Consider the following 25,434-nt stretch of genomic DNA (forward strand, 5'->3'; position numbering starts at 1 on the left):
CCAAAAAAATGACAAAAACGTCGTAGTTTAGTGTGTCTTCCAAAATGTGACAAAAACGTCATAGTTTAGTATGTCGTCCAAAATGAGAGAAAAAACGTCATAGTTTAGTGTGTCGTCCAAAATGTGACCAAAAACGTCATAGTTTAGTGTGTCGTCCAAAATGTGACAAAAACGTCATAGTTTAGTGTGTCGTCCAAAATGTGACCAAAAACGTTATAGTTTAGTATGTCGTCCAAAATGAGAGAAAAAATGTCATACTTTAGTATGTCGTCCAAAAAAATGACAAAAACGTCGTAGTTTAGTGTGTCTTCCAAAATGTGACAAAAACGTCATAGTTTAGTGTGTCGTCCAAAAAAGGACAAAATGTCATAGTTCAGTGTGTCGTCCAAAATTTGACAAAAACGTCATAGTTTAGTATGTCGTCCAAAATGTGACCAAAAACGTCATAGTTTAGTATGTCGTCCAAAATGAGAGAAAAAACGTCATAGTTTAGTATGTCGTCCAAAAAATGACAAAAACGTCATAGTTTAGTGTGTCGTCCAAAATGTGACAAAAACGTCATAGTTTAGTGTGTCGTCCAAAATGTGGACAAAAATGTCATAGTTTAGTGTGTCGTCCAAAATGTGACAAAAACGTCATAGTTTCGTATGTCATCCAAAATTTGACAAAAACGTCGTAGTTTAGTATCATCCAAAAAAGGACAAAAATGTCATAGTTTAGTATGTCGTCCAACATATGACAACAACGTTGTAGTTTAGTATGTCGTCCAAAATGTGTCTCTCTCTGTGTGCAACATCACTGAAAAACAGAGCAACAGATTTAGATGAAATTTTCAGGGGAAGTCAGACATGACACAAGGACCACCTCATTAAATTTTCCCAGTGATGCAGCTTATAGTCTGGATCAACGGCTTTGTTAAGTATTTCTCATTGCCAGATTGCTTGCATGGTGTCACTGTAAGCATGACGACATGTGAACATTGTGTCAGTTGCCTGCTGACCATCACATAATTGTGATCCTACCACGTACAAACTAACTGTGATTTATCAGTTGGAAATCATACAAGGAACAAATGATTAAACTGTGGGGTGTTTCTCCTTCATCAATTCCTGCCGCTGCTACATATTTAGGTCATGTTATGTAGCAAACCCCAGGCAGACAATGGTGAAGCAACTGATGTTTCACAAAGCCTTCATTTACGCTCAGCTGTCAACCTTATTTTGATTCACCTTATTCATTCACCTTTGTCCTTTACTGCTTTCTTCAGGAAACACTGTAAGAGCTTGTCTCAATTCCAGCTGCTTCTAAGTTTAAACACATCCTTGGGCAAACAGCAACAGCGTGGAACCGTTTTCTTTCATCTTCACCTAAATTTTCTGACTTTTCAGCAGCGTCTCCCTGATGTCAAGCAACTGCTTCTTAGACAAACACTTCTTGTGATGCTGGAATGCTGACAAAATAAAAGCCCGCAATATTAAAACCATGCCTTCAAAATAAAAGCATGGAGAGAACGGCTATTTGAACCATAGACTGTTGACTGTCAACTGAGCAGCCTTGGTGGAGCACTGCGCTCTTTGAGTGCTTTTCTGTTTTTTACTGAGGAAGCGTTGGTTGTTTCCTGGTTGCTATAGCAACAAGCTGTTGCTCTCAGCACCACCGAAGAAGACGCTCCGTTCTCCTCAGGTCAGTTTAAACTTAGCGTGTTTTCAGGCGGCTTTACATTATAAAAGAGGAAATACATTTTTCATTTCGTGCCTGTAAATGTGTTTTCTTACTATCTCCCGTGAAGAGTTAGCTCACGATTCCTCTGACTGGTCATTTTTAGCCACAATAAAGAACACTAATGTAAACGGAGTACTAACTGTTGGTCTAGCGAGCTAGTTTTAAGCTATCGACTTGCCTAGTTTTTAATCTTAAAATTGCTCTTTACATTCTAGAAAAAACATTACAGTGCAGAAATTGAGCTACAGATGTCGTTTGCTGATAAATAAAAAAGCAGACCAAAGGTAAGAAAGCAGTTTTAATAGCCTTTGTTAGCAGTTAGGGGAACTTAACTTACAGACTGTTTTCATTACATTTTAATAATGTAAACCTGTGTTAAGTATTGAGGACACAGTTATAATACTGTCTGAAACCCACTTTGATATTCGTTTGACTGCTTTTTTTGCATGTAGAACACATCACACCAGGATCAGACCTAAAATGATATATTATGATGATAATGATGATGATGATATGTTGAGATGACAGACTTCTGAAATCTCCACTACATTGTCCTTTGAGGCAAATGAGTTTATGACTACATAAAACTGTCCTTCTGTTAGTGAAAATGCTAAACAGGGATATTATATGTAGTGATTTTAGTCCTGGACCTGGTTTAAACAAACAAACAAACAAACAAACCGTGAAAACCTCCCCCTTTATTTTTTCCTTTTTACAACTAAAATATAAGTTTCCCAAATTTAAAAATGAGTTTTAGGCAGCAGTAAGTGATTTTTCTAAAATGTCTAACATGGATTTACATAATTAAATTTGGAAAAAGAAAATTACCCTCAACGTTTCCCCAAAGCTAATTTCAGCAGTTGAAGCCTGGCTTGTAATTCCCTTTGTCCGTCCCTATGGGGCAGATGGAGGCCTCTTCACAGAGCACAGCTGGTAGAGGACTGTGGAACAACCCTAGAGTCACCCAGTGCAGCAAGGAGGCCCAAGACATGCTGAGATGTGAGATGAGACACTTCTTGATGCTTTATTGTGCATGCAACACACACACACACACACACACACACACACACACTAGGGTCCTGAAGTCTGAGTCCACTAGTAAAGATACTTACATTTTGCTTTTGTTTAGAGATTTAGCTCAACAATTTGAATGAAAAGTTTAATCTTGAAGACCTGATAACCTGTGTTAACCCAGCATGATCCAACAATGTTCCCAAGATCTTTTTGTGATGTCAGGAATGTTTTAGTCTTCTCATGCACAGTAAACTAGTACACCAGCTGCACATCGGTAGAGTAAATATTTAATGGGGTTGAGGCCAAATGACACAAATGAGCAGTCAAGACTTCTTTTGGTCTTCAAGTTCTTGGAAAGCTTGGAGGCGTTTGGGCTGATTATCATGCTGCAGTATGCGTCTACCACAAAGATACAAGCCTACGGGTGGAGTGATGCTGTTTCCCATTCACACATCACAATGCCGCCTAATAAATAAAATTTTTGCTGGTGACTGGTGGTACAACCATGTTTCTAATGACTGCAAGTTGATGTACCTAAACAAGCCAACAGTGAGTTGATTAAATCCACCTGAATGTCATCCGAACAATGTTTCAATGGAAGTATACAACTCAATGACATGAGACCTCAAAATTGTGCAGTCTGAAATATTTCCTCTCCATCCAACATATGCTGTTTTAAATGCTTTTGTGAAGTTAAGCTTATGTGTGTGTGTTCATTTCCCATTGTGTAGACTTGTGCTGTATATCTATCTTCATGTTCTGTCATTGTGCTCAGTAATGAAGGAGGAATCAAGACTTGCCAACATCCAGAGAAAAAAGATTGATAAATGTCTGAAAAGTAAGTTTGATTGAGGTTGAAGGAAGTAATACGCTTTTTGTGTGACAGTAGACTGTGTTCTGTGTTGCCACATTAAAAACATCTGCTCTTAAAACTGTTCCCCTCAGACAGGGCAGCTTCGCCTTTCACCTCTGATCCCACACCGTTGTCCACTTGCAGTAAATCTGCACAGAAACAACTGGCAGGAATTTGTCAGAAACGCAGCGCTGAATCTTGTCGGTCTGGGAACAGCTACATGAGAGAGAAGTTCCGTCCTGGTCCTACACGTACGTTCCTGAAATGTAATTTTTTTTTTTGTTTTTTGTTTTACTTTTTCTGCATTCTGGGAAAAAGAATCTTTTTCTCCATGCCACGCTAGGAGACTTGGAGAAAGAGAAGAGGAGGCTTCAGAACATTTTGGCAACAGGAAAAGAAGAGGCCTCAGCTGCATCTCCTCACAAAGCTCCTGCACGTCGTGACCCAGAGGCGTCAGAGGAGGAGGATCGGTGTCAGGAAGGTGAGGCTGACTGCACAGCAACAGACAAGGTGGAAAATTTAGAATAGCACATTTACACTACCAGTCAAGTGTTTGGACACATTTTCTCATTCGGTGGTTTTTATTTAATTATTTTGTACATTGTAGATTAATGCTGAAGACATTAAAAATATGAAAGAATACATATGAGATTATGTTGTAAACAAAAAGTGTGAATCTTCAGTATTAATCTACAATGTGCAAAATATTACAAATAAATAAAAAGCACTGAATGAGAAGGTGTGTCCAAACTTTTAACTGGTAGTGTGTATATCTACATAATTGAACTTCAATACCTTGTTAACAGAGCATGAAAGAGGCTTGTGAAGCTGCAGTGGAGCTTATAAATTTCATCTTACTCAGAATTTCTTAGGTGCAGCTCTGACTAATTGTGTATTCGATGCTTTTCTTTCATAGTTCTGAATGAAATAGAGGAGAGAAGACAGTTTCTGGTAGATATGGCCTCACTGGGTCAGGAGAAGAACTACATTGACATTATCAACACTGAGATATCACAGGTAAACAATGCGTTTCAAGCTGCCTTGTTATTTGAGAATGTTTTTTTCTACTGCTGACATGTTAACTTCACTGACTTGTAAGTTTAGTGTTCTGCTATTAGAAATATAATGAGATGCAGACAGACAGATCAGCAGCATTTTAAACATGCAGTGTGGAGTTTTTATTTTCTTACTTACCTTTCTCTCTGAAATACTTTCTCAATTAAACCTGTGCTATCTTGGCTCTGATGACAGAAAATTCGAGAACTGGAGGTGTTGGACAAGGCCCACAGTTCCAAGTAGGACGCAACGATGGAGGGGAGAACTGGCAACAGAGACTGTGGCAGCAGAGAACACTGACTGGACATGTTGTTGTCAGGGTCTTTTAAAGTTTTAACTTGGAAACTTTGAATAGATTGAATCATAACCATTCAGCACAGAGCCAAGAATGTGAAGAGTTAAGTGTGATGTCTGCAGAAAGGCTACAACTCTAATATCTGCTTTGTGCTTCAACAGTACAGCAGTGAAAACAACAAACATGATCTATTTGCATGAACTTTTTTTTATTCTCCTGCCTTCCAGTGTCAGTATTTATTTCATCCTGCTGCTGTTTTAGGACAATGTATAGCTGACAAAAGGGTGGCGCTACAGAAGCCCTTGGTTTCAGCTGGACAGGTAGATAGGCACAGAGCAGAAACATAACAGAGATTACCATTTAAAATGGAGGACAAATACATAAACGAAAAGACAAAACGGGAACAGAATGAGTAAACTTCCATACATTAGCATTAGCTGAACAGACGATGTTCACCCACGTACGCAATTAAATAAATGGCACTCAAACACTCAATATTAACACATTTTCTTCTATCCATTTTAAGGCGAAACAGAACAGAAAGGCATAGGAAAATATAAAATTAATGATTGCATATTCAGATTTTCCCCCAATGGTTAAAACTGTTATAAAATGGGCTACCGTTGATAAAATACTGTTATTGCATGTGTGACCTTTTGTATTAAAACAGACATCTGCAGTTCGATACTTTTTAATATTCTACTCCTCACATTTTCTCTCCAGTCACACCCACTCATAAATACTGTATCTACGTCCGTAGGTATTTACACATCGCTAAACTATCACTGAAGAAACTAAACACAAGGAAATGACATACAATGTAGCAGCTACAAGTCTTTAGGTATCCATTGTTGATTGAGCATTTCGAGAGTACATGTTGAAGTTTAAAGCAAATTTCATCTTAAAAACCTTTTAATTCTACGAGTACCGCAGGTTTAAATATGACATGACATAAAACCTCAGACATCCATCCTGTGAAGGAGCACAGGAGAGGATACAGAAGGAGTGTATGTCAGGTTAAGAGTAAAAATGTGAAAAACTCATCGATATCGGGGATCAACGTAAACTAACTTCATTCATCGGGACCTGACGAGTCTCACCTTTGCTGAACCTTGATGAAGGCCTAAAGGACAGTCGCTGTGCAATGCAGGGAAAGTGAAGCAACAACATCCAACAGATCAGTGCAGTAAAACATAAACCCACTCTACACTTCACTAGCTTGAATATTCAGAGCTTAAAGCTCTTAAAGCACTTGAGTTGTTAGATGGTCTCTTTAAAACACACAAAGGCAACTGAAAACAAACTTTTAGAGAGCAGGGAGTGGAGTCTGGGTTGCACGAAGAGAAGACGCCGTCTTCTAGAAATGAGAAATTTATTTTCCCATGTCTTTTTAAAATGTCCTTAGTCTTGTTAAAACTGTAGACGTGTCCTCTGCTCTTTAGCTCTTCTCCTTGTGAGGGCTTTGGTTCTTTCCCGGTTCTCCTTTATGACTCAGTCGCTTGAGCACCTTAATGGGTTTAAACTTTGCCCCTTTTTTCTTCTGCTGGTTGCTCTCTGGTTCCTTATGAAAGTCTGATGGGGATAAAAGTGAGAAATAAAATGACATTAAAATTCACAATAATGATTTATAGAATTAAAGAAAGAATCAGGGCTGGACCCGAATATTCGGTCATTACGACGGTTTCCGAACATTTATTTTGAGATCCGAATATTTGGATCCCATCCCGTCAGATGATGTTACGCGATCGGTATACGACTCATCCTTTCATCCGTCCGTTCCCCCGTTGGACGTTATTATACGATGTGAATATTGGTCATTAATCGGGCTAAATATCTGGAGCCCAGAAATTGCTATTCGGGCCCTAGAAAGAATGAAAATCAGTATGAGCCTGCACAATAATTGCCAGATCACAATTATATGAACTGTTTATTATTTTCAGGGACAAAATAGTTTATTTGCACTTTCACATTTAAACAAATCACTGCTTTCACATCTACGTTGTGCTATATCCTGCTAATGAACAAATCTTTGCATCAAAGTGAGACTGGCTCTACGTAGCAAGTGCATTGTCTAGAAGCAAAATCTAAAATGGTGTCAAAACTTTTTTTTTTTTAAACCAAAAATGAACTCAGAGCACTACTTTCATGTTGTATAATATGGAGATGCACTCTGTAGCATCACTAGTCGATTACTCTGTTGACACTGGAAAAGAAAATGTTTTTTCTCCACCTGTTCATCATAGTGCAGTTAGGGTTTTGTTTCCACGTGGCTGAACGGATCAGTTTGTTGTTTTGTGGCAGACATACAAGTTTCATGCAATCTCTGAACATGATTAGTTTTTACTTATCACTTGCCCTAAATCCAAACTACTTCCAAATGAGGCCCGATTTAGAAAAACAAATTAACCGCTAAAGGTTAGGCTCACTGAGATGAAGAATGTCTTTTCTGAGAGCATCCATTTTGACAGAGTAGCTCTTTACATTCTGCACCAGACATTCGATTTTCATTTCGCACCTCTGCTCTATGTTGTGTTACTGCAGCCACAGCATACAGGAAGTTTTTGCACAGGCTGCAGCTGCAGGAGTGCATGCACAGCAGCATGACGGCTCCACAAAAGCGAACGTGAAACATGTCTGTGTAGATTCTCAGTCATCCAGATCATGGTAATGGTAGAGGTTCAGTGGTTGGAACATCCTAACTGCTCGCTTGTTGTGAGGCTACTGGTAAGGCTGTTAGTTTAACTCAAAGTCTTACCAAGTCTATTTGTCTTATTTGTAGTCAAAATGTCTCATCCCACTTGATTGAAGATAAATTCACTTAACAAGACACATTTCAGCAAGATGGAGGGACTTGTTTTAGGACCATGTATCTTAAATATCTTGTTAAGTTGAACAATCCTGAAATTATCTTGTTTTGAGTTGAATTTTACAAGAAAACTCAAAATAAGTTTAACCCTGGTGTTGTGCTGCAGGTCAAAATTGACCCGTTTTAAACTCTGAAAATGTGGGGGGGGGAACATATTTTCACAGTGATACTTCTGATTTCCACATTTTCAACAGTTTTGGGAAAACTTAGAACATTTTTTGGTGGAATAAAGAAATGTTAAAAATGTTTCTTTAAGAACATTCACAAACAAATCAACCACAATCCAGCGAAATTCACTGGATTGTGGTTGATTTTTTGTGAATGTTCTTAAAGAAAAGTTGAACTTATATATATGTAATCACTTTAGATATTTTTAGGATTTTCTGGGAAGATTTTTACAATTTTTTTGAAAGTATTTACAAGAATTTTCTTGCCAAATTTGGGGGATTTAAAAAAAAAACTTTTAAGGGAGACTTTTAAGGAATTATTGGAATTTTCTTCCTGAAGTTTTTGCAAATTTTCAGAAATTTGGGGAATTTTTTTGATGATTTTTTTGATTTTTGTCAGACAAGGAAACAATATTTTTTGGTGCCTGTAAATGAAGACAACAGCAGGGTTAATACATCCCAAATTAGGAGGTTACATGAAATCAAAAATCTATTTTTAACTGAAAACTGCTTCTTTTTTTTAGCATGTCTGGCTTATTTTAAGACACCTAAGCGTGACAATCCTGGCAAAATAGAGCTTAAAGTAAGTTTTCCCAGCTAATTTTAAGATCTCAATATTCTAAATATCACATCTTATTTCAACAAATCTTACCAAGCCGTTTTTCACTTCTACTATTGGCAGATTTTTTTTCACTTATTTCAAGGAACTTTTAGCTCAAAATAAGTTTTTTTTTCTTGTTTTGAGAAAGGCATTTTTTCCAGCGCTTCAAATAATATGCAGAGGGGCTTTTTATGAGCAAACATTTAAAACGCTAATATCGCAATCAATTTGAATTACAACATACTGAAAGATTAGTCTGAAATTTTTAACCAGTGATGCCAAAAAAAAATAAATACTGCCTGAAACATTCTTGTATTAAATCTGTTAAGTATTAAATATGATCCTACCTTTCTTCTTCAGCATGGCCTCCATGAGCTTGTCCTCCTCTTCTTCCCTGTTACAGAAGAAGCATTAATTTGCAGATATTTACAAACATCAACAATCTGTCCTTTCTGTTCCACACAGTAACTACCAGCCATCGGTTACCTCTGCCTGTCCTGGTCCATGTTGTTGACTATTTGGTTGCGCTGTTCGATGATGGTCACCAGCTCAGCCATAAGCTCCTGCTCCCGACTCTTGTCTTCTTCAGTCCAGTCTTTCTCTGGTTAAAGGTGGAAGGAGAGCATGATGAGTAATTCAACCGTTTTTCCTCAGCTGCACTAAAGCATTATATGAATGCACAAAGTAAATATTAGACATTTGAATTAGAATCACTTTGTAGGTGTTCAGAAGGTTTGTACATACTAAAGCAAGCACAGAGCATCAGTGAGTATAAAAATAAAAGCATTCTGTCAGGTAACACTGTCAGCAGAGAGTCTTGTGTAATTGACACGTGCATTAAAGCGGCTGTTGTGTTTCTGGGTTGCAAAATTAAGAGTGACCAAACTTTGCAGTGTGTGAAAGAAAGTACTTGAAGAGTGAAAACAATGAAGCCACAGAATATTAATGATTAAAACTGAAGTGGATTTCACATGTGCTGAGAAACATCTGGAGTGAAGTTTTTCACCTGGTTTGTTGAGAAGACACCTCAGTTCGTACTCCACGTCAGCCTGCCTCTCCTCCAGGTTCTGCTGCTTCGCCCTACAGTGAACAATAAACAAGCTGTATGTCAGGAAATGGTCACCTTATATATGGCTCCATACTGGAGAATTACACTGTATTACATATGTATTTATAGAAACACTTTGATATTGATTCGACATTTAAAGATTCTCCGGTCAACTTTGTCGTTTCAGAACAGCTTAATACACTTCTCTGTTGTCAATCAGTACGCTCACATTGTTGCCCAAAGTCATGTTTTACACAATAAATAACTAAATACAACAAGCTATCCTAGCTCATTCAAAATACGAGGAGTATTAGTGGTTAAATGGTTGATGACTTAAAAAGACTAAGTGCAGTTTTCATTGCCGGTGTGTCATGAAATTGAAGTGTCCCATGATTAAAACACTTGGTGTGTCGCAGCAGCCTGAAGCTTACGTGTAAACCAGCTCAGCTTCTCGGCGGACTAAAAGGTGTTTATCGTGAATCAGAGTGAACCAGTCCACCAGCAGGTGCTCCTCATCCTCATCTGAATGCACAACAGGGGGAAAGAAATTTAGAAAATGTATGCAGTTAGTAATACTTTTATGACATGCAGGAGCAGATTTACAATGAAAACAGGTCCAGCACTGGTCTTGACTGGGTGTAATTTATACTTCTTGAATGCACAGCTGTGTGCTACCGTTAGGGTTGTCTCTCAGCTTCTTCTCCAGCTCCACTCCTCTCTGCTCCAACTCATCCAGCTGCTTCTCCAGCTGACTCATCTCCACGTGGATGTCCTCGACGGGGATGTAATGATCTGACTGGACCTGCAGAGATGTTTGGACCATGTTAATACTTCTCTGTTTGACACATTTTGTTCCTATTGTGAGACACATTCTGTCTGTAGTTTTTATACCTTGCGTTTAATGAGTGGGAAGCCATGGCCGGGTGCTGGAGGTCTGGCAGGACGGGGACCTTTTGGAGGTTTCGTTTTAGATTTAGCAGGTGAGGGAGAAGCTTTCCTATTGAAGGGGTTCTCCTTACATATCCGCTAAAAAAAGAATAAAACAGATGCCACTGAGTATATATAAAATGTCCACCATGTATTGCTTTACATTGGATTTTTTTTTTTTTTTTTTTTTTACAGATGGTCTTATCCTACCTTGTTGTTTAACTGGGCAGCCTCTGTGGCCAGTGGGCTGGGGGTTGTGGTGGGGCGTGGTGGGGGGGCTCCAGGGCCTTCGGTGGCTGAATTGCGACTGGTCTGTGGGGTGGCTGGAGCTGAGCTAGCATACGACGGCATGGGAGAAGGGTGGGGGCCTGGGGAGGGATGAGGCAGACGCTCAGTGGAGGAGGAGGAAGGGGAAGCTGTCGAGTCGCACGGCGAACAGATGGAAGGCTCCGAGACGCTTTTGGTGAAGGCGTGTTCCTGGTCGCTGCTGGCACTGCCGCTCAGAGGCAGCTGAGACGAGCTGTGGTCTGAGGCAGACGACAAACTCTCTGTGCTGAGAGCTGGAGAGGGAGAGCAAGAGGAGGGCTGAGAGTGAGAGAGAGCTAAAGGTTTGGCCAAAATAAAGCGCAACGACAGCAAAGAAGAAGCAGAAATTGAAGGAGTTGGGACAGTTTGAAATGTAGAGAAGGAGGAGGGGAAAAAAGAAAAAATGTGGTCATTATAAACGTCTAAATACAGCATTCCTCTCTCCTTATCTCTCCGTTTGGTCTGTCAGTGCTTGAAAACAGGCTTTTCTTGTTCTTGCACCACATTTCAAACCCATAGTCACGGATGCATGCTGCATGTTCAATTTGAGGTTGTTCGGATTATTTCTTCTGAAGTAACTGTAAAAATAAACATTTCAACTCTCTACAGTCACACTGTTAAAGTGGACAGAATTTGAAGAATAGTTGCTGAGAGATGGTCGGGTGTGCTATCTTTCATTGCCCAATGAATAAAAAAGAAAGCAAAAGGTACCAAGTTGATTTTAAGTGAGACATTTGCACTTGTGGGTTATCTGATATTGTTGCCTTTCAACATGAGGGCGTATTTGTGGGACGTTTAAATGCAAGTCAGGCAAACTTTTAGACAAAGTTTTCAGATTTTACAAATCAGCACGTGGTACACTATGTGAGGAACCTTGTAGGCCAAAGAAGATGTCAAGAACACTGTAAAAGATAACCTCACTATGCATCACAAGCCAAATAGCAGGTGGCTTCAAGAATAGAAAAAGCCATAGTTTATGAGCAGAAGCGAATTACTAACAAGTAACGGAATATCACTCATCACACAACAATATTCCTGCATTTTTAGGGCCAAAAGGTTTTCTAGTGGTAATAATCATTTCAATGTGCAATCATCATTTTAATATGCAATAACCATTTCAGACCAAGCATTTCACTTGCATCAGACACTTTAAAGCAGACGTCACACCTCATTACACTATTACACTTGTTCTATTTGCTTGTATATATATTTAATACTTTTTGTACAGCTGTTTTGTTATACTGTGTTGTCTTTGTTTTTGGAAGTGCCAACAAAGTTTCATTGCAGAAATGCACTCACAATAAATATCCTTGAATCCTTGAAGGTAAGTCACATTACCTCATAAGAATGCACCTCCCTTTCTAAAAACCAGACCGATCGCAAAACTACCAACGCTGGCAGTAGAGATGGCTACAAGACAGGCTTGGCTGAGCAGCCCTACAACTACACGACTTTGGATTGATTGATTGATTGATTGATTGACTGAAATCAAGATTTTCACATTAAAGCTGACTTAAATCAACCATCATTTATGTGAACTTGTCCCATGACACCTGATATATTAAACTACGTGTTAAAATTATTTGCAAGATGTGAACCCCCTTATGTGAAGCTGAAACTCGGCACTTTCAGCAATGATATATTTAAAATCTTAAGGTATCAAAAACCCAACCTAATCACCTGGCCAGTATTCCTACTTCTATTCTGTCTGAATTAGGCAAGATGGCGCTAAAAGTTGCAGAGCCTTGAAAGCATTTCATTCCTCTATTATGGGACAAACAGTGACGTAGATATGACATAACGATAGTACTACCTGATGTTCATAAAGTGTGACTACAACGGTCCAGCTAGCTGGTGTTTGTGGCTCTGATAAAAACCAACCTTGGTTACCAGCAGGTGGATGTGGAACTCGAGGTGCCGGTCGTTTCTTGTTCTTGGCGCTTCTGGGGCTGGCAGAGCGGGATGAGCCTCCTGTGGGGGGAGTGTCTGCACCCGCCGGGTCTGCCGCCTTAGTGATGCTGTACCATGGGTGACTCGCCACCAGCGTGGATGGCAGCGCTCCACCTTCGCTCCCGTCTTCCTCGTTCACCTCGCTGGTGTCATCGTCGTCCTCGAACGGGTTGGAGGGCTGAGGGGGCGTGCTGGGTCTGGAGCCGTCCCCTTTGAGAGAGGACAGAGAGCCTGTGTTTGGAGGTGTTGCCAGTCCAGCAGGGGGAGGGGGAGGGGCTTTCTTCTTCTTGGGCTCTGACTGGACCAGGGCGAGCCACGGTGGGTCTTTGGGTTTGTGGGTGCCACTGAACAGCAGATACACAGATAGTGATGGAGGGGTCACACAGAGGAAGACAACAGAGCACGTCCACACAGAAGCATGAAAGGGTAAACAACTACAGTACATGCCGACATTTCTGACAAAGAGAGACTATGATGATACGATAAGGTAGTGAAATGGTGGCAACAGACGGGAAAACAGAAGAAGTCTGCTACCTCGCAGGCGACTGTGATCTTTCTCGAGGTTTGGGAGGAGTTGGAGGCTTCAGATGTTCACCTGTGATTGGAGGAAAAACGTGAGCATCACTGCAAACAAATGTTACATTTATCTTATCTGTATAATCATTAGAGATGGGTAGTGAAACCTGATATTAAACAGGCTCCAGGGCTGAATTATTAAAGACTGGTCATAAGCTCAGACTTTATCAGTACTGCTATGAGTGATAAGGAAATTAAGAACACAGATTGCCCATTCATTACTGCTACATCAGTCACACTATGCCTGCTCATTTGAACATAATGGTCTGGCTGCACCACAATATCATAGATAGATACTTTATTAATCCCAAGGGAAATTTAAGTTCATTCTGCTATAGGGAGAAAAAAAAACCTCTGGCTTGTTTGTTTATTCTTTAAATCAATCACAAGCGACTTAGGCTGAACTAAGTGAAGGATGCTGCTTCGGTGTTTCCTCAAAATAGTGACGGGTGGAATTTTTGTGGTGGAACATTTGCACGCAGGGAGACGAGCACTATGATAAAAATAGATAATTCACTGGAAGAAACTAGCGGGGATGCCTAACTGCATGATCCACACTCCCTGCAAAAAAATGAATTTTAAGTATGGTAAGTTGTTGCCTGGAAGTTGTTGTTTTTTGTCGTCAAGAAAACGGTAAGACCAGGTAGTGGAAGGAGGGGAATGCCAGCTTAAATGATTACCTTTTACCTACAACCTACATCCAGTGACTCAGACTACTGATGCATAAATGTTATCTTGCACATTTAACCTCAACAATTCTGTTTCTTGTTTGTGCCTTTGTTGACAACAGTGGAGAAAAGTACCATGAATGCTCGAGTCAATGCTGACAAAGTTTTGCACTTAAGAGTGCAAATAAGATCAGCTGGTTCAAATGTCTGGTGAAAGTTCATTACACATAGGTAGAGAACTGTAGAGTTTTTGATTGCCAGGCTGTTAGTTTACATCTCCATGTCCCAGGTATGTTAGCAGCTGAGAGCTCCTGCACAGAGTAAACTAAATTATAAGAACACGGCTTCATTATTAAAAGTAACCATTATCCAGCTGTGGGTGAGTTCATAAATTCAATCTGAAATGGTCAGAGCATCACCTGAACTGTCTCTCAGAAATTTAGTATCACCCATTCTCTAATCGAAAGCTGGTGTTAAAAATAGTTGAAGAAGGGTGCCTGGGTAGCTCAACAGGTTGAGCTGGTGACGCATAAACCAGAGCTCCAGTCCCTGACACAGCGGCCATTTGCTGCATGTCTTTCCCCCACATTTCCTGTCTCTCGCTCTCCACTGTCTTCTATAATAAAGGCTTAAAAAAAAATAACAAAGTAGTCGAAGAAGTTCTTTGTTTTCTTCAGCAAAACTAAAAATACCACACAGTGAAAATCAAAGAAAAAAGTAATAAAATAGATAAAACCAAGAGAGAGAGAAAAGCTAAAGCAATGTTAATTCTGCTAAATGTTAAATAGTTTTATTTTCTCACTAAAAATATAACAAACAGGATTGATTAGAGCGCAGTTAAAGAGTTGGACTAATCGGCAGTAACAGTAAGAATACTAGTGCCGTTAAAATCCTAATGATGCTTCTCACTAATAATAAATTCTGTGATGTAAAAAGCACTTACTGACTGTAAGGCCATCTGATGTGCGAGGTAACCGAACCCGAGGAGCTGGACGAGGCGGAGGAGTCGGTTCAGAAACCCGGCGAGGTGCAGGTACTGGTCGACTGGCAGCTTCAGGATGACTGGCGGGTGTAGCAGGGAGGTCCCCGTTAGCTGTGCATTTGGCTGCTGTTTGTGTTTCTTCTTCTTGTTCGTCCTCGCCCTCCTCTTCATCACTCTCATCAAAAGGGTTGGGAGGAGAAGAAGAACGTGGTGTCTCCTCTGTCTCTGCACTACCATCCATCTCTTTTACTGTTTCCAAAGAGTCTGCTGTGTTCGTTACAACAGGAGCGACGATGAGCGAGTCATTGGCAGGCGTGTCAGCATCGTTGGCTGCAGAAGGAGTCTGTTCCTGGTCCCTCTCAGAGGGCGCAGAATGATGAACCGTGCTGCGACCAATCCTGGCAGACTGAACCACCCCTGGTCTCTTACTGAGATCTGGCCTTCCATTCTGATTGGCTATAGCGTGCCTTGTAATGTGATGTGTGCAGACCAATGCTCCAGAGTCACTTCCTAATTTGTAAGATCCAGGAAGCAAAGTGCTTCGACACTCTGTGCACCTGAGATGGCAAAGACACAGGAGAAGATCAAGATTGAGAACAGACATTTTTGTGTTCTCACGCTATTGTGTGATATGTACAAAATTCAACTGGTGTTTTCTTTGTTCCTCAAATAATCCTGAAGATTTTTATGAAATAAAACCCCAGTTTTTATAGTAAACATTTCATCAGCACTACCTCTCTATATCATAAGTCTCTCACACAGTGGTAAAGTCCACCATTTCCGTGCTGGATTCACAGTACACAATGCATGCATATGTTAAAGTATTATCAGATATTGGTCCATCACCAGTAGTGATATGGCAATTTTTGTCATTTTATTTTGCTAATTTACTGGTCTGCCCCTTCAAAATTCAACTAAGTAGATAATTAGCCTGTAAAGCACAGTTCAAAGTTGTGCCAATAGGAACCAGCAGTTGGAGTTGGGCTATATAATGAATATTGTGAGTATGCTTGATTGTCTGTCTTTCTATGTAGCGCTGTGACAGACTGGTGACCTGTCCAGGATGTACCCTGCCTTCACCCTAAGTCAAATGGGGAAGGCTTCTAGTCACCAGGCAACCTGACAAAGGATGGACAGACAGATTTCATTATGAAGATGCCCTAAGACGCAGCGCATTTGTATGGACATTTTTGGCTGTCTTGTAAACAGACACACAAATTCTAACAAAACAGCTTCTTGTTGAATGTTGGCTGTTGTAGCAAACCTTCTTTTCTGTTACTGTGAATGTCATCAAATCAACCACAGTTGAAATTTTTAGGATTATAACTTCAAGAAACTCATGCAGGGTTTCTGCAGAAATCAGCCAGTCAAATTTAACGCTTTTTAATGTCATTTTAATGCTATATTTCAAAAATTTAATGTCATGACCGTGAACTCAACAAATTACACAGGTTTGGTTTTTTGTTACAGAAGATTTTTATATGAAAACTGTCCCTACATTTCACTATTTCTGAATCTGGAGACCACCCCTGACCAACCACGGGCTGTAGTCATTCTCTGAATTCCACGTTTTCTAGCCATTTTTGCTGGAATTTGCATTTCCCCATGTCCCACCTCTCCTTCACCTGCTCCAGCCGGCCAGCCACTTTCCAAACATGTAGTTTTTGGCAAATGTACCCGACCGGCCGCAAGAATGATCACAGTGCTTCAGCATGTTTACGCAGATGCACATATCTGACGAATCGCAGTCTATAATTATATTATTATTTTATTATTATCAAATATTTTTCTTGAAAACTGCAGAAAGAATTTTTAATGTCATTGAGAATCAAATTTAAAGATTTTTAATGGCATTTAAGTCCTTAATTTTCACTAAATCAAATTAATGACTATTAATGCTTTTTAATGCCCCGCAGAACTCCTAGCATGAGTTTCTTTTGATTTCAATGGTAAAAAACATGTCGTAGTTCTATAGTGTAGCTCATCATGGCAAAAACAACGGCAGCCAGTAGCTGCAGAACTGACCTGAAACAGTTGCGATGGTAGAGCTTGCCGTCCACCAGAAACCTCTGCACCAGGTGGACATGCTTCTGGCAGGCGGCGCAGGTGCTGCTGATGGTGCTTCGCCTGACTGCTGTGAATGCTGCTGCACTTGTCTGCACGGGCTGCTGGACCGGCTAGTGCAAGCAACCGGGACGTTGTTCGCAGGAAGGGGACAGGGAGGAGACATCACGGGAAGGGGGGAGATGGAGAGTAATGGGGAGGGTGAGATCATACACGGAGTCAGGATTGGAGATGTTGGATTTGTCATTCTGTTTAGCGAGCTACGTCTTGGTTACTCTTACATCTACTGCTCACTGATTCAACGTTTGCTCTTCAGCTGAAAACATTTGATTGATACAAAAATGTATGTTATGATATAAAAGGTGCGTATTAGTAAAAAAGTTCATAAAGCCTGGGCTAGTGGCTCTGGGAGTCACATAATTTGCCTATGATTGATATCTATATATATGTCTATATGTGTACTATATGTTTTCAGGCATTAGGGTTTTTTTATGTGTTAAATAAATAAAGAAGTTAGAAGCAGCATATTCCAAAACTTGGCACACAGTGTTAGGATAATACAACTGTTAGTCTTTTATGTACAAGATACGGTTTTTTAAAAAAAAAGACTGACCTAACAGATTTTCTTTCACCTCCTAGCCCACCCACCCTCCCACCCCCACCCTACTGCCTAGGCTCAGGACCAGAGAGTGGAAGGGGGATCAGATGTGAGGAGGAAGAACAGGAAGAGGAGGGAGTGGAATGAATTTCCATCTGAAGAGGGGGAGGAAGGGTGAGGGGATGATGAGGCGGATGCCAGTACACGGGAGTAACGGGATGGAGGAAAGAAGTTGAAGGCATGCGAAAGAAAAGAGAGACAGGATACAGAGGCTATCTTTATAGACTTATTCTACCGCTACGGCTTTGCTTTGTCCCCTGCTGTGCGACACAAAGCTCACACAAGGAAGTGGGTTTACAGAAATCCATTCTACATTGTTGTAGTGAAATGACAGCTCCGATGGCTCTATACCCCAGAATAGTTCATGCACAATGATAGTTACACTTTCCAAGGCTGCACATACAAATTATTATACTTTGAATTTTTTTTTTTTTGTGTGTGTGTGTCCACTCTACATCAGGCAATCAAACAACATATCATGTTAACCCACTGCTAGCCACCATGCAGCTCCAGGGGATATCATGCAGAGCTTACAGAGTTTAGTGTGGAGTACAATCTAACAAATGAAAAAGCAACCTATACACCATGTACCTCTAGTTTCTCTATGCTTTTTCCTGGTGCCAAGTCTTATACTTACCTCTGTCTCCACCACTTTGTCTTCCAAAGGCGTCGGAGGTCTTTTCTGGGCCGGCTCATTCTGACCGGCAGAACTCAGCCTCTTCAAACAAGGAGGGTTTGCTGTGTTAAGAGGAAGCAGAGGAAATTGTCAATTAATGTTATAAATTAATCATGTAAGTTGTCATCACACGCACAAGTTAAACTGCACAATCTCACGGCATGCCGAGGGTAGGAAGTTTGACTTTGGATTAGGAGCCTATCAGAAATATAATATACTGTATTACAAGTGTGTTTCTATTTCTGCTATATTTCCTTGGATTTGCTACCCTCCCTGTTAATTTATCTTCTAACACTTACTGCCTACAGACTTACAACACTTGCTTTTGAAAATATTTTTATCCTTCTATAAAAATGTTCTGCATGTTGGTGTTTATTGTTATGCACTAAAACACCACGTCTCATTTCTCGTATGTGAAAACCCACCTGGCAATAAAACAGATTCTGATATACTGATTTTCGTGCAGTGCTCTCCTTAAATCACAGTATATATCTGGAAAATGTATAGGCCAAGAAATAAAAACTTACTGAGAATTTAACAACCAAATAGGAGCTAAATATTATACGTCTTTAATGAGGTTCACCCTATTGCAAGTCAAAGTAAACTGAATAAGGAGCCTGCACCTTGAGACTTGTTGTTGAAGAAGTTGTAGTACTGAGAGACATATGTGATGACGCTAAGCCGGTCGGGCACTTTCATGGACACCATGTCCTCTGCTTCCAGCAGGGCTGGAATACCCAGCTGTGTCTCAGCCACTTCAAACGCCTGTGATGAAGCAAAGACAAAGCAAAAGAGGAATGGTGGGAAAAGAGGGAAGAAGAGAACCAAACAGGACAAATTGTTGCCAATAAGTACAAACCTGAGATAAGTAATCAGTGAGATTACAAGCATGTCAAAATATTCAATAATAACTACTCATTTTAACTACCTAAAGCAAGTTATATTAAGATTAAAATCTAATTAATCACAACTACAACAATAATACACCTGGATTAAAAACAATGTCAGTCTGCTGTGGCATTGAAGTCAGATTTCTGTCTGTATTTTGGGGCTGTTATAACTGGTTGCAAAGCAGTTGTACAAATATTACTTTGAGTACCACAAACAAAATGTCATGTAATTCAGAGGCTGATATCTCAAATCTTTGCAAATAAAACCAAAACTAATTAATGGCTCAATACCACCACGGGTTGGGAAGACAGTGTAGCTCTTTTTCCAATCTGGTTAAACCTACCCTTTAATTACACTGTCCAATGAATGATGTAGGGATTTAAGTTTGACTAAAACATTCCTGTGGTACCTAGTGACAAGACTTTCACAGTGATCTGAGTATCTACAGAAATCCATATCAAATGTGCTTTACTAGCCCACCAACTGGCAGATACATGATTCACTGCATAATCTAACCCTACTGCCAAAATTTGCACGTTTATATTTTCCCCTTTGAGAACAAGCAGCAGGCCAATGAAAAATTCACCGAAGAAGAGCGCAGATTAGATTATGTATAGCATCGCTGGCAGTCACACAACTCTGGAATAACCTAGTCAACAAATGCTACCTCATGAAGCTCATCCAGAGAATGCCAAGAGTGTGCAAAGCAGTAATCAAAGCAAAGGGGGGGCTACTTTGAAGAATCTAAAATATAAAACACGTCTTTACTTCTTTCACTTTATTTTGTTACTACATAATTCTATATGTGTTCACTCATAGTTTTGATGAATTCAGTGAGAATCTACAATGTAAATAGTCATGAAAATAAAGAAAAACCATTAAATGAGAAGGTGTGTCCAAACTTTTGACTGGTAGTTTATGTGAAAAGGGAATTAGAAAAAATGAGTCCCAGAAAATAAACAGCCATGAGTGCATTAATGGAGTTCACATCTGGATCTTAAAAATGATCAAATATAATTTAGGAGCTTTGCACGCTTCGCATGTTTGCATCCACTCCAGATTAGGCATTATGATTACTTGCTTTCTTGCCAGAATGACAGCCAGCAAACGGTCTTACTTGTCATGAAAGCTGCAGGACAAAAAGAATGTAAACAGCAGCAACGCACTGCCAGAGCTTAGACCAGGCTGAAAATGAGAAGACTTCTGTTTCAACCATTTAAGTTCTATTGGCTTCAAGGCAATGTGGAAAATTCAATGAGGGAAATACGACTGAAAGGAAGTTTTTAGCTGGTTTCAATCCGCTGAAAGTTGCAAATGCAGCACTTCTGCACTTTAAATCCACACTTCATGGTCTCTCCACAGGCTTGTGTCAAGAATTTCCTTTCTTCCTGACCCCTAATGCCCTGCCCCCCCCCCCCCCGCTCCCTTTTTGCCCCCGTCAGGCTCCACAAGAATTAAGTAACAGTCTCTCCACATACACACAAGTTACACCCACCATGCCTGCATGCAGTCATAAGGCTTAATAATTTTATGGCTGAAGCACAGGCAGAAGCAGATGCAACGCCTGAAGCTGTGTGATGGAAATAAATGAGCTCATAGATAGCTGTTGAAGAGCAAGCCGTTCTACAAAATGACATAACGGAAGCTCATACAAGCGTTGCTTAAGTCTGAAAGCATCTCATACAGCTGTAAAAGTGACTCACCAGTCGGTTGTTCTCGTAGACATTTTCTTTTGACAGTGAGCCAAAGTCTCTGGAATGACAGAAAAAGGGAAATCAGTAAAGACATATGGATGAAAAAACTCTTTCAAGTCAGCAGACCAAAATGTTCCAAGACAAATGAGCAGAAACGTTTAATTAAAGGATTAAAAGTCAGAAAAAGAACTAGAAATATTACCAGTGTGCAGGAATTGATCATCCTAGAATGTGCAAGATTACATGCTATGCAATGTCAACAACTTCAAATGTGCAAAAGGATAAAAATAATCAGATTTTATAGCTGTTTGGAGGCAGTGTCAGTTGAACTCCCTCGCATTGTTGAAGAGGCCTACTGTTGCTGAAAGCCACATTTGAGATAAGGCTGAATATGCAGGTATGCAGTTATGTACCAGCTCATGATAGCTCTTTTTCTCATACAGAAGATCACAAAGAATCAACTGTCCAAGCCATGCTGATACAGGATCGTACTGTATTTAGCGTGCTGACCTACTTCTACTTACGTTCTGCACCATCAGAAAAGCTATTATTGGCCTGACAGCATGACGGATAGAAACAGAGATCAGTTACATTTCCCACCTTCCACAGCCGACTATTTCCAAACCACACGTAAATGATGGCTGATGTGAAAAACTGCCAGAACAAAAGCAAAGATGCAGCTGGGCCAAACAGGAGTGATGAGCTGATAATTACAAGGCTCCGCTATAAAACACCAGGAGTAGAGGAACCAAAGCCGGGCTCTCACCAGTAAACATCCTGCAGTAAAACGGCAAAATGTGTGAGGACTTCAGGGATTAAAGTGTGCCTGTCTGCATAAGCAAATGTGTGCAGTCGTCTGGACAACAGTATGGCGGAAAAAACACCATGACCCTGGCGAGAGCTTGCGGAGACCATGTGGAACTTTCAAGAAGGCAAAATCCTGTGAATGAGCTCCGTGTTGGAGCCACACAAAGTGACCTCTGTTCTCTCTAATCTAGTTCCCATGGCTGCAAACACACTCAGCTGTAATATCAAGATCATGTCAAACCACAAGTCCACTGTTTCAGCTCAGATGGAACTACAGCAACCTTTAAAAATACTCCTTAAAAAAAAAAAACTATAGTTGGGACTTGAAACACTTGCGCCTCACAGAAAAGACGATGTCAGCCAGCCAACACTGACAAACATGATGAAATGCAGTGTGTGATCTGACATGCGAACCTAATCCACGGTGACTCAGAGTCTCACTCCAAGTTTTATTTTGGGAACGAGGGCTGCAGAGGAGTGTTGTGTCTGTGTGTGTGTCAGGTGTTTGAAATCCACATGATCAAAACCTGTGTGAACAGAACATTGACTAAATCTGCAGCAGGCAGAAAGGTTTGTGCTTGAGAAGCAAGGACTGGGATTGAGTGTTGCTGTCAAAAATTAAAACTATAAATAGCAAATAAATAATGAACAATTAGCAGATTCCAAATTCAATTATTGATTTAAAACGACAGAATTAAATCACAAAAACTGCAGTTTTGCACACATTATGTAGTGCGTCTGACCCAGGATTTAGACTGTTGTGTCAACAGTTTCACAAATTCCTGTCCTCCTTGTGTGACCATCATACTTTTGATGGTATCTCACGTGGTAATGCCCCATCAGACATTTCAAATCTGATACACAGTGAACGCTGAACTGAAGCTTTACTTTATTAGACAGCAAATCCAATTGAAATACTGGTCAGAAAAAATCTCAGTTGGCTAAAACTAAGTACATAATGAGGGTTTGTGCAGCTAAACTGAACGAACATTTTGAAGAGCAGCTGCATATAAGAGCACAATTTCATTTAAATACAATTTTGTCTGCATTTGTCTTGTCACTTTGGTTCACTAGGCCATAAATGATTTAGTGTTGCCTCTCCATGGCTGAGTGACAGTTGGCCTTGACTGAAGGAATTCTGATGAGGCGATTTGCTCCACTAACATCTATCCTCCACCTCAGTGTGATACATTTTGATTATGTTGCTGCAGAGCACAGGGCAGCGCTACAATGGCCTGGCCCTGCTTTAGAGCTAAATCCAGTTTGACAGGCGGAGGTCTCAGCTGCAGATTAGCCTGATGGGCTGTCTGTCTGGATCACAGCGAGTTCGGCTGGGCCACTGCAGCTAGACAGAAAACTCAACAGTGAGGCATGCTGGGACACACACTGAAGAGGCAAAGCTCGAAAGCAGGGTGTCTAGGATTTGTACATTCCTATATTTCCAGCTCTTTGCTGTGCGGATTATGCCCATATATTCAACTTTACTGGCTTGTCAGTGACTGATCCAGTGATTATTTGCTCATCTACCTGTCAAGCACAGTCCAATGTGATTACCTGAGAGCTAAAGAGCATAAGCGACATGCTTCCTGCCTAAAAACATTCCATCAGACCACATTTCTCCTTTGTCCCACAGGATGCTGGAAGGACACAACATATAATTTGCTGAATGCTTTTACACAATCCACCTACAATAACCAGGGTTGTTGACTGGTTTCAGTAGGAATCAAACTATAAATCCTGATGCCGCCTGTCAACAACATTTTCTACCAACAGAGCTAAATGATGCGACACACAAGAAGAGCTTTTCTAGTGATGCGTGTCCAATGTGAGTCATATGAAGGTCATAGTTTCTGTGTGCATCCGTCATACTGAAAATAATGGACACGTTTCAGATCAAATGATTTATCTGTCTTAGTGTACAGATGTAGACATGCATTTTAAAACAACAACAGGATGACCCTTTTGCACAGAGGACAGATGTGGAGAAGCACTCAGGCACCTCCACACTTTGTCATTTTGGTGTGGTTGATCCAACGCTGCTCAAACTAACTGAAGTGATAAAAGGTTTTGCTTTTGCTAAATCAATGCCAAGTCATCATTTCCCCCTCCCTAGAATAGGATGTAAATCACAGAGATACTGCTCTTGTGTTTTGTGGTATCTTGTGTGTAGGTGGAAAACCCAGAGAGGAGGGGTGTGTTGTTACAGACAGAGCATGGCTTGTCAGTCTGAGTTTATTACACCACACTGGCTTCTCATTCTTCAGAGTTCACACCAATACTGTAACAAGTGACTAAGGTATGGGAAAACATAATCATAGGCATTATTAACACACGACGTGTTGACACATGAACCATGAATGTCATATTCTGTCTGTGGCAAGCACAAACATCATCACATTTAGCCATGATTATGTGAATTAGGAAGCTTTCTACTCATAATGTAGTCACTGCTCGTTGACATGAGCCTTGCACAATACCCATCCTTCTCACAGATGAGTTCACAATCTGAACTGACAATTATCGTTGTACCTGAAATCAAATACAAAAGTTAACAGCGTGTCATGGTTTGAAATATTATGTCTACTTTCAATGGAGCCAGCTGCTGCATCAAAACGGGTTTATCGCAACAGAACAACCTTAACATTAGCTTAAGACACTACAAACTGTTTTGTAACTGCCTTTCAGCTCAGTTCATATAGCTAGTGTTAATGGTAAGTCGTTAGACTTTGTGTTACTTACATCAAATCTGGTCTGTAACGATGTATGATGGCACAAAACGCCAAACCGTCCCGAAACGACGCCGACATGTCCCGTATTTCCACATCGTTGTAATTTTCACACTGCATCCGACACCACTCCTGGAGAGCCTTCAGAGATCCCATCGTGGGCTACTGAAAATCTGAATCAACTGCCAAATATTTCCTTTGATCTCCCAGCCGTGACAGGACACAACCAGCAGCAGTGTTTCGTTGGAGGGGACACAGCCAGACAACACCCGATGTGACGATATTCATTAACGGCAACTGAGTCACGTTAAAAAAAAATACTAGCACTGCTTGGAAGCTAGCTAGACGTTAGATAACTTTTGCAACTACAACTAACATTGTCTAACTGTTATCTCATGTGTGGAGTGGTTTAGACAGCGATGACTATAGATAAAGTAGAGCCCAGACAGGAACAACAGAGTTACCAACACGCCTCATGTCCACAGGGGTTGCCAACAAAGTTAGCCAACTTAGCTAGCCAGCTAATGTAGCCCGCTGCTAGCTGCTGTGTTGCAGGTTTGCTTCTTTTTACGATTCTCTCGGGCGATGGTGCAGTTTTGGTCGTCGAAGCAGGAGAGACAGTTTCCTCACTGGGGTGGACCACGACACGTTTTTGTTTGATGGTGCAATGGCTATTTAACCGCTGGGTGTAAAAAAGAGAGACTGACACCCAGCGCTGCTCCCGACGCTTCCGTTGGTGTAACAGAATGGAAAGACGCCGTTAAAATTACATCCCGGGCAATTTTTGATCACAGCCGCCCCCGGTGCCAATCCTTCCAAGCAGCATTGACTGAAGCGTTGGCAACCTGCCTGTCCCCCTGTTTCAATATCACCTTGTCGTGTCTCTT

At 40.6% G+C, this 25,434-nt stretch overlaps 2 protein-coding genes across 4 annotated transcripts; one reads left to right on the forward strand and one right to left on the reverse strand.

The window, feature by feature from the left end:
- Window positions 1-1,558: 1,558 nt before the first annotated feature.
- Window positions 1,559-5,141, forward strand: c3h22orf23 (chromosome 3 C22orf23 homolog). Of its 2 annotated transcripts, XM_022205362.2 has the most exons (8): window positions 1,611-1,683; window positions 1,938-2,006; window positions 2,628-2,721; window positions 3,512-3,574; window positions 3,682-3,840; window positions 3,933-4,070; window positions 4,506-4,606; window positions 4,841-5,141. In XM_022205362.2, exons 3-8 carry the CDS (start codon window positions 2,628-2,630, stop codon window positions 4,886-4,888), a joined length of 603 nt encoding a protein of 200 aa, XP_022061054.1. In that variant the 5' UTR covers window positions 1,611-1,683; window positions 1,938-2,006; the 3' UTR covers window positions 4,889-5,141. The 2 variants fall into 2 exon arrangements, with proteins under 2 accessions (XP_022061062.1, XP_022061054.1); XM_022205370.2 differs by lacking the exon at window positions 1,938-2,006 and having other exon boundaries at window positions 1,559-1,683.
- On the reverse strand, window positions 5,128-25,431 carry micall1a (MICAL-like 1a). Of its 2 annotated transcripts, none has more exons than XM_022205265.2 (16): window positions 24,561-25,431; window positions 21,024-21,072; window positions 19,053-19,194; window positions 18,391-18,491; window positions 17,057-17,208; window positions 14,993-15,588; window positions 13,340-13,400; window positions 12,737-13,149; window positions 10,760-11,109; window positions 10,514-10,648; window positions 10,298-10,424; window positions 10,054-10,144; window positions 9,581-9,654; window positions 9,061-9,175; window positions 8,922-8,968; window positions 5,128-6,512 (listed from the first exon to the last, which is right to left on the reverse strand). In XM_022205265.2, the coding sequence occupies exons 1-16, from the start codon at window positions 24,701-24,703 to the stop codon at window positions 6,379-6,381; spliced, it is 2,730 nt and encodes a 909-aa protein (XP_022060957.2). In that variant the 5' UTR covers window positions 24,704-25,431; the 3' UTR covers window positions 5,128-6,378. The 2 variants fall into 2 exon arrangements, with proteins under 2 accessions (XP_022060957.2, XP_022060948.2); XM_022205256.2 differs by having other exon boundaries at window positions 10,760-11,151.
- Between the last annotated feature and the right edge of the window lie 3 nt (window positions 25,432-25,434).

The sequence above is a fragment of the Acanthochromis polyacanthus genome, chromosome 3 (assembly GCF_021347895.1).
Source record: "Acanthochromis polyacanthus isolate Apoly-LR-REF ecotype Palm Island chromosome 3, KAUST_Apoly_ChrSc, whole genome shotgun sequence".
Classification (NCBI taxonomy): Eukaryota; Metazoa; Chordata; class Actinopteri; family Pomacentridae; genus Acanthochromis; species Acanthochromis polyacanthus.